Source organism: Bidens hawaiensis, unplaced genomic scaffold (genome assembly GCF_021521415.1).
Source record: "Bidens hawaiensis isolate Kalapana, Puna unplaced genomic scaffold, B.hawaiensis_p1.1 tig00028013_1, whole genome shotgun sequence".
Classification (NCBI taxonomy): Eukaryota; Viridiplantae; Streptophyta; class Magnoliopsida; order Asterales; family Asteraceae; genus Bidens; species Bidens hawaiensis.
Genome location: NW_027494546.1, coordinates 118,439 through 131,924, shown reverse-complemented (window position 1 = coordinate 131,924; position 13,486 = coordinate 118,439). Strand labels below are relative to the sequence as shown.

At 32.8% G+C, this 13,486-nt stretch overlaps 1 protein-coding gene across 1 annotated transcript; it reads left to right on the top strand.

Annotated features, from left to right (window-relative positions):
* Positions 1-8,389: 8,389 nt before the first annotated feature.
* Positions 8,390-12,405, top strand: LOC143576180 (serine/threonine-protein phosphatase 7-like). Its single transcript, XM_077060335.1, has 4 exons — positions 8,390-8,829; positions 10,014-10,520; positions 10,598-10,744; positions 12,064-12,405. The coding sequence occupies exons 1-4, from the start codon at positions 8,500-8,502 to the stop codon at positions 12,250-12,252; spliced, it is 1,173 nt and encodes a 390-aa protein (XP_076916450.1). The 5' UTR covers positions 8,390-8,499; the 3' UTR covers positions 12,253-12,405.
* Positions 12,406-13,486: the final 1,081 nt, after the last annotated feature.

Here is a 13,486-nt window from a genome sequence, read left to right as displayed (position 1 = left end):
ACCGCAAGAAGACATAACGTGAGCTAGCCAATTTATAGATGTACAATTGGGGGAGATGGTGTGCATAGTTACTTGTAACCTTGGCTTCAATGGTTGTAGTCATGTTGGCTTCTTTTTTTTTTCTTTTTCTTTTTATTTAATCTTTTTTACTTTTAACCCTCATACTTTAACATCTTCTATAATTTAACTTTAATATTTTTTCACTTTCAACTTTGATCCCCTATACTTTTTATCTTTAACAATTTTTGCGAGTTAACACGCAACAGCGTACGTGTGTGGTTCAACTATGTCGCAGCGTATAGGTCATAGATCAACTTAGTTATTGTTTCTTATGTTTACGTTTCGTGTACATGGTTAAACGTTTTTACGTTTACTTTTTGTTCGGTTTACATTTTTTGATTTTTATACGAGTTTCTCGGGTGTTGGTGGTCGATTGGGGTGGTGTGGCATTGGTGCTACTTGGCTCGGTTTATGACCCCACTGCAATGTGAAGGTTTTTTTAATGGTTTACGAAAGTTATTGGCCATGGGAGAAAGGATGATGACCGAAGACAATGGTGATGGTGATAACTTCATATTTAATTTTAAGTGAAGCTGGCGTGTAATAAACGACTTTACACCCGGCCGCAACACGCGGGTGTGAACACTGGTAGTCTCCTAAATTCAACCAGTTGACAAACACCTTTGAGAAAATAAGGTTTTACGTACTTTGGTAACCAAATCAAAGAACTAGTTGAATGTGGTTTGGTGAATGCTAACCCTCCACGTTTATTGCATGCGTGTGGTTAACATTTGCACACGTTCATAGTATCTGACGAATGTTAGCGTATAGTTAAATCATTATGAGAAATTTTTTTTATAAGAAATAAATATTAAGAGTAAAGTGTTAAGACTTGATTTACATATTATAGTCACTTTGTAATTCACGTTATAAAGAAATGATAACGACTAGGACAAATCGACTTATGAGTATTTTTATCTTTCTTGTTTTTGTGTTCTTAAAGAAAATCATATTAAGTACTTTAATAATGTACATGTTAAGTTGGCTAATTAGTTTTTTTAGACTAGTTGGCTCACAAACCCTCTAAACATACTTCTAAATCTACACTTTTATAGGGACTAGAATCTTCAATCATTTGAAGGGAAACGTGTATATATTTATCATACACCTTGATACCGCTAAACCACAAACCCTTCAGTAGTAGATTAATTAGTTGACTTAATTAAGATAATAACCCCGTATTACATCGGTTTGTAACCAGTATATTAAATCATTGGTAATAAAATACCGACGTGTCATGCTATTGTTATTTTCCATTTTTGTATTCACTTATGTGATATGCCTGAACTTCTTTTTTGTGTCTTTGAGAGATGTTATTTCTCCGTGCAAGTAGAGTACTCTCTCCTTATCCCTCAACCAGCTATGCCACTAAAGGGTGGGGGAGTCTTGTCGATGTCACTTACGCTACCCAAGCCACATCACCAACTCACCTCGTTTCATCTTGTAGCTTATCTTTTTTTATTTTCTGTCACCCAACCATGTCGATCAACATGAAAATGCTACACAATGTTTATCTTGCGGTACCAAAAGATGGCCATATGTTTCCCACGTCAACCATGCTGCTTTTTTTCGAGCTTCCACCCCCAGCCTAATATAATTCATAATAATAGAAATGGTCAAATATAGGAGTCTTTGTGCAGTATCAAACATGTATAAATTAAAAGTCATCATTGCTTGACTCCAAGCATGACGTCAACAAATATCAATTCTTTGTACAGCGTTGCGGCCATTTTCACAAAATGCATATCGAGAGTTGGATGAATGATATATATTCATCATCACTAGATGATTTGTATGATAATTGTGGTTTTAGAATGTGGGAATAATTATTATGAGAGTTTTGAGATATGTTTGGTGTCATTTTGAAGCGGGAACAAATGTTGATTTTTAGTATTAGACTAGTTTTATCAACGATCTTTTATGAGGTTGTTATATTATTTACATATTAAAAAATAAATTAAATTAAGTAGAGTGCACAGCTCAGCCGTGAGAGTAACTCAGGTCATGACCCAACTCATTTAAATATCTTTTTTTCATTCTTTTCTTTCACACAATTTCTTTTATATATAATTTGATTTTTTTTTAATAATTTATATTATTTAGCTTATTTTAAAAATTTAAAAACACGGTCTTATTTAGTTTATTTTTATGAGCATTTCGATATAAATTTTGTTAAAAACGGAGCACTTTCAAAAACATGTATTTTTTATAATATTATTATATGTAAAATTAGTTTTGTTACTTGTAAAAGTTCAAGTTCTTTTCTTTTTTTACAGATTTATGATATTATTTGATTGCCATTTGTCCACACTCTATTGGTTTGTTAGATTTGTTTGATAAAAATTGTATTTAGAAATCTAATATTATCTACTTTTATATGTATCTATATTTCCATTAAAAAAATTTGTTTTGCCCCTTTTCTATTGGTCAATTTGATTAATTTTCATAAGTACAAAACATTCTTAGAATTTCTTGATAATATAATAATTCAAAAATAAATTTAAAAATCACCAATATCATTTTGAAACTTAATTTGCATTTATGTCTATTAATCATATGTTACTTTGTAATTTTGAATTCATTTTGAAACCTAATTTGCATTTATGTCTATTAACCATATATTACTTTGTAATTTTGAATAAATGAAAAGAAAGGACAACATGGATTTCTTGAAACTTGATTTGTGAGTAGCGGCAATGTATATTGAATGCCATTTAAAAGTTCTTTATATGCATTCTACTATGTAATGTAATCTTTTATAAGTTTATATCTTTCAATTTTATGTTTCTGTTTGAATGACTTGCATTTATAAATCATCTTTCCGTCCCAACAAACAAATAAAAAATATATTGTTGTTTGAAATTATATATATTTAATTGACGATTTTTATATTTCCACCCGTGTAGTACACGGGTCAATCTACCTATACTATTAAATCAATAAGATTTTTGTACACTTGTCTTCTTTTCATTGGCCAACTCCTATAGTTTCCATATATCTATGCATTCTAAGGTTTTCTTGTAATTTAAATAATTCAGAATTAAAATGTTTTTAATGTTTGGATGGACCCGTTTGTTTTTAATGTCTTGTGGTAAGACTTCGTATACGGGTTAACCATTTAGGCTATACTTTACTTTTTATTCATATAAGCTCATTAAGATTTGCATTAAAATCCTCTTATGACATGGTGAAGGAGAAACAACTGATTTTCACGTTGGTAAATCAGAAAAGGCTGAATTCGGTATCCTTATCGTATACAGAAATGAACGGAAGTAAACAAATCGTGAATGTATTTCACAATGGTGCGGTTTTTTTTTGTTTTCATTTGTAGTCTTAACAAAGTATTATATTAGTTCTTTAAATAATGATTATTTAAATTCCTCTCTGTATACCAGCAAATGCAGGGGGGGAAGGAGATGAAGTTGTTTTTGTTACAAGCCGACTTCAAAATGCAAATTTGGATATGGTCGGTGGAGGTGTTAAAATAATGCTTGAAAATTTCTCAAATGAGTTGTAAGGTTCCGATCCTTCATTTGACTTTTGAGAGGTTAAAGGGGAATTTTGGTAATTTTTCATAATTAGATGTTTTTTTTTATTTAAGTTGGAGAGGAGATTCAACATAGAAACTACTATTGATTCTCTGAAATTAACAGAAGTGTATGTTTGAGTTTTGAAGGTCAAATGGCAGGTGACGAGATTCAAAGTTAACAATTCTTGACTTCGCATTTTGTAATTCAAGTGAACAATTTCTTTTTTTCATGTTCACTTATTTGTCCATTCGTTTAAAACCTAAACGAGTAATTCACAAACGTAAATGAACATAAATAAACAAACCCAAACAAGCATTAACAAACACAAATGAAATAATTGACTAAACATAAACGAAACAAACAAACATAAGTTAGCATTAATGAACACAAACGAAAAAGTCTACTACATCACAATTTAAAAGAGCCCGTTTTACGTTTATATTTTCATAAATATAACTACGTATGTATTTATTAAAACTTAAACGAACATAAACAAACGTAAATGAACATAAATGAATAAACATAAACGAATTTAAATTTGTTGAGCTGCTCATTGGTTTAGGGTAATTTGTTGTAGTTTAGGCTTTATGGGCATAAACAGGATTTAAATTTGCATCAGGTGATTGGTTGGAAGATTAAGCTCAGTATGATGAGATACGCCTTTGGTGTGCTACATGGCAATGTCTCAGAGCAATGACTGACGAAAATGTATATCTGCAAGATTTGGAGGTGAGGTACATTCTTTCATGTCTAAGGTTTTTGCGTTGGGATTCATTTGTGTCCGTTTATTATTGAGTTGAATGGCAATCTTGGTATGGACGAGGATAGCCCAATTATGCATTCTTTTGCTGCTCATATATACGCACAATGCCACAAATGCAGGTTCCAAGTATTGATTCACATAGGTTGTTTGACAACGTTTTGGAGTATAAAAGGTATTAGCTGATCTTGCTTACAACCAATCAGTTCACATCTACTTTGATTCCCTGTATCTAATTGAAGTTGGGAACAGGGTAATTATTTATTTACATGATTAAATTTTGAAATAACACAATACTTTATGATCATATTTATTTAAAAAAGGTATTTTGAAATAACATGCGTGACTAACGATATTTAAACGATTTTTAATTTTGAATTTAAGAAGTTTATAATTTGTAGTCAACGTGCCATGATGACCTGAGTGTTTTGTGCAGGTGGAAAGATGGATGATATAACTATAATTGTTTGTGATTTATATGGTTGCTTCCATGAGCAGGATCATCATACATTTCTTGTAAATCTTAGAAAATTATTTTTATTATTATTTATTGATTTGTAAATTGTATTTTAAAGACCCAACAAGTTAGAGGGTTGACAACGAGAGATGGATACCCTTCACCTGTATTTGAGGTTGAGTGTGTTTCAGTTGAGTTCTAGAGGCACTAATGACCGATTTTTGGTGTTATTTCATGGTGAAGAAATCGAGTACCTAAGTTCTGATATTGTTAGTGATGATTTCGATCCAGCTTTATAGTTATCAAATTTTCTAAACTGTTTAAAAATGTCTGGAATACCTATCCATAGATTGGTTTTTAAAGTAAGTGTGCCAATAATGTTACTAAGGAATATTGATCAAAAGAATGACATATGCAACGGAACTAGACTTCAAGTTATTCATTTGGGTAGGCATGCTATCGAAGTCAAAGTAATTTCATGTATTAATATTGGTTATCGTACTTATATTACTCGTAGTGGTATGACGCCTTTAGATAAGAAACTTTCATTTAAGTTAAAGAGAAGACAGATCTGGTTTCAATTTGGCTTTCAATGACCATTAACAAATTTCAAAGGCAGTCTCTAGCAAGAGTTGGAATATATTTGAAAGATCTCGTTTTTACTCATGTTATACTATATATATAGCTTTATCAAGAATGAATAGTAGATGTGATATTAAAATGCTTATTTTAGATAAGCAAGGTAAAGTTACAAACAAAACAATAAATATGATTTTACTGAAAATATTTAATAGTTTACAAATTTGCAATTTTTAAAGTTTTAGATTATGTTTTCAAATAATGTACTATGACTTTTTTTTTCTGTAACTTAATATATTTTTAAGTACTTTGCTTACATACAAGTTTGAATTGCAAGTATATTAAACAATTCTCTCAATAAACATATAACTAAAACTTTTGTCATCTTAATAATGTGTTTAGTTGTCGATTTCTATATTTCCACTCGTGTCGTACACGGGTTAATAACCTAGTTATATACTTATATATATTTTAGGCATAACAAGAATGCATTTACATCCGCTCCTAGTTTTCTATCTCCATTCTCTTTTGATTCTTAATGGATCCATCATTTCCTAGTATATTTTAGTACTTTTCTAGTCAAACTAGCCGTTAAGTATTTATTAATAATTTTGTTATAATTTTTTAAACACGATAGTTAATATTTTTAATATTTTATTTTTATTTTTTTTGTATTATGATCGTTCAGGATTTTTTTTTGTTCCACGTAAGCCCAACTAATCCATCTGCTATTCATTCGATTATACAGACATTGCAGTCCGGACTTAGGCATGCATCACGGTTCGGTTGCCTCCTAGGCGTTTGCATATTCGGACTTCCTTCACGCAAGTACGTTAGAGGTTCTTTAAGGTCCTGTTAAGATTTCATTTAAGCTAGACACTAACGTGTTCTCTAGAGGCCCCGCCTTGCTAAAGTCAAGCTACCCTTTTGAAGCAATTATATTGAAATTGTTAGGAAAACAATTATTTAATTTTAATCAATCTTAATGTTTTGATAATAACCTAATTAAGACAATGTGACATAAAATAGGTTTAGTTCATCATTAATAACTATATGTCACATACATGCCCTTTAACACTTGATCAATCATCATTAGTTACAATTAAGCAACATAAAATTTAGTTAAGCCTACACACATCCAATATCAAAATTATCAAGTTTATGTCTACCAAGGGTTAAATCAAGATTTCTACATCAGCATAAAGATAAAGAAATCACAAGATTAATCTATTGAAGACAAATTAACAATTTATGTAAGATAGGTTGTTAGTTTTTATTAACTAAGAATTAGTTTAAAAAAATATATATTCAAAGATATATGTTTAAGTATTAAATATTTGAAAGACTTATTCCACTCTTAGTAAGTCTTTCATAAACCTTCATGCATTGGGCAACCAAATCTTCTGAAGAGGCAAGTTAAACTCAAATTGGAATGGGTTGAAGTTTATAAAGTATGTTTAACAAAATAGGTGAAATACTTGGGTTGTGTTGTATGAAAAAGTGAGAAGTGATTGAGACATGTTGTCATATGTATTGGTCAACATTAGAAGCCAAAATATCAAGACAATAACCACATATAACGTTCATATTGGTAAAACCAATGTGAACTGGGCTACGCGTCCACGATCGCTTGAAGCGACCGTCGGGCCACTAGTCCCTTAGCCTTGTCTCTCACATACTTGGTTATAAATAGAAGACTTATTAAAACCAAGTCTTCACCCCCCCCCCCCCCCCGGTTTGCTCTACAACATTAATGCACACACTTCAAAGACAATCTCTTTCATCATTCTACTGTAAACAAACTTTGATTATACAGAGAGGAAATTAAAAGTGCAGAGAAAAAAGAAGAGCTTTCTTAAGCTATCCAACCAACCATCTTACTTGTATTTTTAGGGGTCAGCACTAGAGGTTGCTCTAGTGTTTTGATAAAAGAGGATTCAACATTAGTTGATGATTTGTGAAGGTAACACACTATCTTGATATAGTGTTGTTTTGTAGAGTTAATTAGTTGTTAGATGCAGACTCACTATCTTGATATAGTAAGATTATAAGAAATTGTAAAGTTAATTACTTGGTGTGCTTGATGAAGAAGGTAATCACTTTCCTTGAAGAGTGAGATGATTGTATTGGTGATCCCTACCATTCTAATGAGACAACTAGTGAAGAAACCTCTCGATCGGGGATCGGAGAAAGAATGTAGAGTGAATTAGTTAACATTCACTTGAACATCTATAAATCCAGTCGTGTCATCTCTAACCCTCAACTATTTACTTATTTGTGTTTCTTTCTTAATAGATTTGGTAAGATATGAAGAAATCACCAGCGTTATGCTATGAATGACGTCACAAATCTTGAGGGGTTTGGTAGTGGTGTGCACTGAAACTTTTTTTAGTATATATATATAAATAGTTTTCTTTAAATATATATAAACATTATTGTTTTTTCATATTATAAAAGTCAACCTACAAACATATTGATATCCACGCCAAATTCACGATCGTAATGAAATTGATACTATACCAGTAAAAAAAACCAGTAAAATCGAAAATGAATTATGTATAAATAAATAACTACATAACTTATGACTTTGTATAAGTTTCATTGAAGTTGTCAGAATAAAAAACATTCAAAACAAACACCAATACTAGTAACAATGATGTTCGATCATTATTGGTTTGCTACGATACCGACACACATCCATCGTAGTTGTAATTAACTCAAAGCTAATAATACATATTATCATACTTGTAATTAACTCAAAACTAATATTACTCTGTAAATATGCATGTTTGTGTCTTCCCTTTTCAATTATTGCATCCAGTATTATTAATCTTGGTTTCTAGGGTTGGAGTGACCTGGCGATTTCCCACCACTTAATATAAAACAACCTCAACTTACTTTTCACAATTGAATTTAATTTCTTAAATCATCGACCAAACATGTCATCGTCACCGCCGGAATCCACCGTCACCGATGCACCACCGCCGTCAACCTCCTCCCCTGTTTCCGACGAACCCACAAAACCCACCTCCGATCCGTCTCAAACCCATCTCCCGATCCCAATTTCATGGCCATCTGGCGGCAATTTAACCCTCGATTGGGTCACAAACCTCATGTCAACCTTCGATTGGTCATCAAGAAACCTTCGGCCGTCGGAACTTCCATCATTGCTACCTGTTGATGCTTTTGACGCTCTGGTGCTCACGGCGTCCAAGATTTTGCATAAAGAGCCGAACTGTGTTCCGATTGAGCCCGATAAAGAGGATGGTTTGGAATCGAGTGTGGTGGTGGTTGGAGATGTGCATGGGCAATTGCATGATGTGCTGTTTTTGTTGAAAGATGCCGGGTTTCCGTCTGATAACAGGTTTTTCGTGTTTAATGGGGATTATGTTGATAGAGGAGCTTGGGGGCTTGAGACATTCCTTGTGTTACTAGCTTGGAAAGTAAGTGATTACTTGAATTGAATTAAAAATGTGTGATTTTTGGAGAATTTGTGTTGTCATTATGATCTGTTAACAGAATTTGAATCTTGAAACTCCTAGGGGTGAGCAATCTATGCAGTTAATGTGGTAAAAAGTTGGATATCGGTTAAATACTGATATTTGGGAATTGAGATATAGGTTATCGCGTGGCAAGTAGTAACTGATTAAGAGTTAAAACACTAACATTAAATACAAACAATTAACAATTAAGACTAAAAACACTAATAGCACTATAGCAGCAATAAGAAAAAAAACGAATGGAAGAACTACGAAGAAAAGGTACTGATATCGGGAAGATCGGTGATATATTGGTCAAATATCGGTCAATATCGTCGATATTATCAGTACTGATATTTTGACCGGTATTTCACATGGGGAAGGATAACCGATATTGACTGCATAGTAAGCAATAAGGGAACCGTTAACCGAAACCAAAACCGAACCAAGAATTGAATGAGCTGTAAACCGATTAAATAAAATTTGAATTAAATGAAAATTGGTTATTAGTTTTTTTTGTACCCTCGGTTAACCGAAATTAACCGAACCAAACCATTCATATTTCTCATAGATTTCTAGCTTGTATATCTCCATTTAATGTATTTATGCCCTAATTTCATGTGTTTCTAAGCAAAAATTGTAGCCCGAGTTTGGTTTTGGTTATTAACCGAAATTGATCGAACCAAATTGAAAACTGAAAAACTAAACGAATAAACTGAACCGATTAACCAAAAAAATTGGTTAATAAAACAGGTTAAACGATGGCTTCGGTTTTGGTTTTGGGTGAGGCTAATAACCAAACCAAACCGTGCACAGAGTAACTAGAAAAATGAATGCTAATTAATTACGAAGTGAAACAGCAATTTGTACATATCTATCAATTTGATATGCTATATGGCATTTTTTATTTAGATTTGAATGCCACAACAAGTATTCCTATTTTGAACCAATTGGTACATAAAATAGGTTAACGGATGACTTTGGTTTTGGTTTAGGCTAATAAACGAACTGAACTGTGCACACCCCTACTTGAAAGAGTAACTAGAAAAATGAATGCTGATTAATTACAAAGAGAAACAACAGTTTGTAACATATTAACAGTTTGTAACATGTCTAACAGTTTGTTATGCTATGTGGCATTTTATTAGGTGTTAATGCCAAAAAGAGTATTCCTACTTCGTGGGAATCACGAAACGAAATATTGTACATCGGTTTATGGATTTGAAAAGGAAGTTTTAGCGAAATATGGTGATAATAGTAAAGGAAAGCATGTTTACCGTAAGTGTCTAGGATGTTTTGAAGGACTTCCGCTTGCTTCAATTATTGCAGGGCGTGTTTATACTGCACATGGAGGGATATTCCGCAGTATACCATTACCAGCTACTCCATCTAAGCGGGCCAAAGGTAAAAAGAATCGTAAGGTTGTACTGACTTCGGAACCAGTACCTCTGTCTCTTGGTTCTTTGGACAAGTTGTCCAAAGCTAGACGGTCTGTACTTAACCCCCCATGGGAAGGGCCGAACTTGATTCCCGGCGATGTTTTATGGTCCGACCCGTCTATGAAGCCCGGTCTTTCTCCAAACACAGAACGAGGTATTGGTCTTTTGTGGGGCCCAGACTACACTGAAGATTTCTTAAAGAAGTTTAGTGTTAAGGTAATGCTATTATATATCATGATCCTAATCATCATTATCATCAGTTCATCGTTATTAATTTGTTGTTATTGTTACAGTTGATTATTAGATCTCATGAAGGTCCCGATGCTAGGGATAAACGACCTGCTCTTGGTGGGATGGATGCAGGATACACTATAGATCTCATAGTACCGTCTGGGAAATTGATTACCGTCTTCAGTGCTCCTGATTATCCACAGTTTCAGGTTTATTTCTGCTGCTGATATCAATTGCTTTAGTTAATGTTTTATTATCGGTGCTAGAAATTATGTTTGATTGCTTAAGTAGAAATGTCATAATGTCATATCTTCTTGACATTGTAATTAAGTATCTAAGAAAGCCCATGTTGATTTAATGCCTAACAAATGAAACAACATTCCATTAATAAAAGACAATTATGAAGATAATCTTTTATGCTACTGTTTGGTGAGGAGCATTTGAATTAATATATTTTTGTATAACAAATGTTTAGACTATAAAGGCCCACATGCTCATTGAGCGTACAATATATTTGGAGTTTTTCACGGCACCAAAGTTTCTTTCTTAATCATTGTATTTCACTATGACGGGAGTGAAATACTACATATTGTACCCCCAAGAAGCCTGAGGGCCTTTATAGTTTGCACATAGGTTAAATAAAATGGTTAATATCAACTACCCCTCACTAGACATGCACAAACTGGTTATTCATCAACGGTCAATTAACCGTTTAGTCCGTTTAATCGGGTCGGTTAGTAACCGGTTTTCAAACACAAAAACCCTAACCGGTATAACCGGTTTAGGGTATAACTGAACCAGTTAACTGGTAATTAACCGGGAAAAAATCCGTTTTAAAAAAAAGTGATTTAAAAAGATAAAACCGGTTTTGTAACCAGTTATTAACTGGTTCTGGGGCCAAAATGAAAACCAGTTACTAACCGCCGATTTTTACCGGCTAGTGACCGGTCAACCGGTTTGGATGTGCACGTAAACTCCTCACCAAGTAATGGCATAAATGATTATTGTTCTGTTTGTTTGTTTTTCTTCTGATGGATTGCTTGTTATATATTAATTGAATTTGGGGTTTCCGTAGATGCTTAATTACAATATCAGGAAGGTAGTGATTAGTCATATCATGGCCCAATATGTTCAGCACTTCAGCCAGCCCTTGCATAAACAGAATTGTCTTAGCAGTTAGCTCAAGTTAAAACATACAAAAATGAAGATGATAGATATGGGACCTAATGAAGTGAGGCACAACATATATACATGCATACATAGTTTGCACATGCAAGTGCTAGTTATAGCATGTGTACTATTTATCCGGTAAAAACGTATGCAGCTTTTTAACTTGGCTTATAGGTTGAATAAAATGTCAGTAGGTTATAACCTCTAAAACAAGCAAAGAGGCTAAATATTTCTACTATTATCTTTCATACTGCTATGAAAACCTTGAAATGGATTAATAATAATGCTTGGTAAATCAACCGAGCGAATATGTATTTTTAGAAATTAACATTGCTTGCACCATCTTTTCACTTCTCAGGCAACCAAAGAACGGTACAAAAATAAAGGAGCATACATTGTCCTGAAATCTCCAAATTTTGACACCCCTGATTTTCATAGTTTTGAAGCCATCACTCCAAGACCCAATGCGAACCCCTACTACGATTTTGAAGATATGATTGATTCCGATGAAGAATTAGATCTACAGATGATGGGGGAAGCTTCCTGAATTAGTATGTGATTTTTTAAGTTGAGTTTTGAGTATCTATTTTCATTGAATAGTGTTTGTGGTAGATTTGTGTATTTTCATTTTCCCATAACAATTATGCCTTAAAAAGAGTCCAAAAGTTGTATATTAAGTAGTATACTATTTTGGTCAGTAACGTTACAAGTATGATTACGAAAACCATATCATTATATGAAAAATATATCATAATAAATGGATACAAGAGGTTTATATACACTTTAAAGTCAAATAAACCTAAATCAAGCAAGTTTAATTATAAGTTTTAGCAAAACTGATTGCTTGTTATAGAGAAGGTTCAGTGTCACCCATTTGGGACCTTGCTGCTTGTCCTCAAGACATGATCGACCCACACATTAGGAAACTGATTGCTTGTTAACGTTTCGTCCTCGTTCATTCATATCTCACAACAATCGTGTTAGTTAAGCTAAGCGACAATGAATCAGATAATATATTATATAATTAGGAAGTTGTTTATTGTTAGAAGACAACCACTGAATCTATAACTTCTTGATTTGTAAAACTATATTTGACACCCTTACTTTTATATATTGATATACTTACAAAGTTACAAGTATAAGTAAATAACATACTGTTTCAAGCAACTAATATACATAGAGGACAGGGAGAACCGATTTGAAGTAGAGGACATAGTTCACTTTTAGAGTAGAGGATAGAGAGTTGCATTAGCGTCTTATCTATTACAATTAAAACAAATTATACACGTGTATATGTAGTTTTCATATTTCTATAGTTGTTTCTATATTAACTGCCTATATGTACCAGGTGACTTGCTTATTTTTTCACAAAACTATGAACTAAAGAGAAATGATTACCTTTTGGGTCATTATTAATAATAAATTTTTTTTATATAAAAAAAATATTTATGTATGTATGCTTAACCATTAACCACTAAATTGGTTTTAACCACAAAGGGTAATAAAAGTCGTGTTCTAACACATGACCGATTGGTTTAGTGGTATGGTGTCTTCCATCACAAGTGTGAGGTTGTGGGTTCAAATTCTTGCAAATGCAAAGTAACGGTGGAAAAAAAAGTCAGGTTTTAAGTTTTAACCAGATTTTTAAGAGGGAAACCGTATAAAGTTGTAATTAACTAATGTCTGATATTAGAGCATTTGGCGTTGATAGCCGAAAGACAATGGTGCACGCACCAATCGGCTGGTGTCCCGGTGGTTGAGTGTTATGTGTCTTATGTTCA

Excerpts from the sequence above, each read along its gene's own strand:
- LOC143576180 (XM_077060335.1), top strand. The coding sequence starts at position 8,500 with ATGTCAACCTTCGATTGGTCATCAAGAAACCTTCGGCCGTCGGAACTT. Across the intron at positions 8,830-10,013 it reads TTGTGTTACTAGCTTGGAAA|GTGTTAATGCCAAAAAGAGT; the intron begins GTAAGTGATTAC and ends GCATTTTATTAG. Across the intron at positions 10,521-10,597 it reads TAAAGAAGTTTAGTGTTAAG|TTGATTATTAGATCTCATGA; the intron begins GTAATGCTATTA and ends TTATTGTTACAG.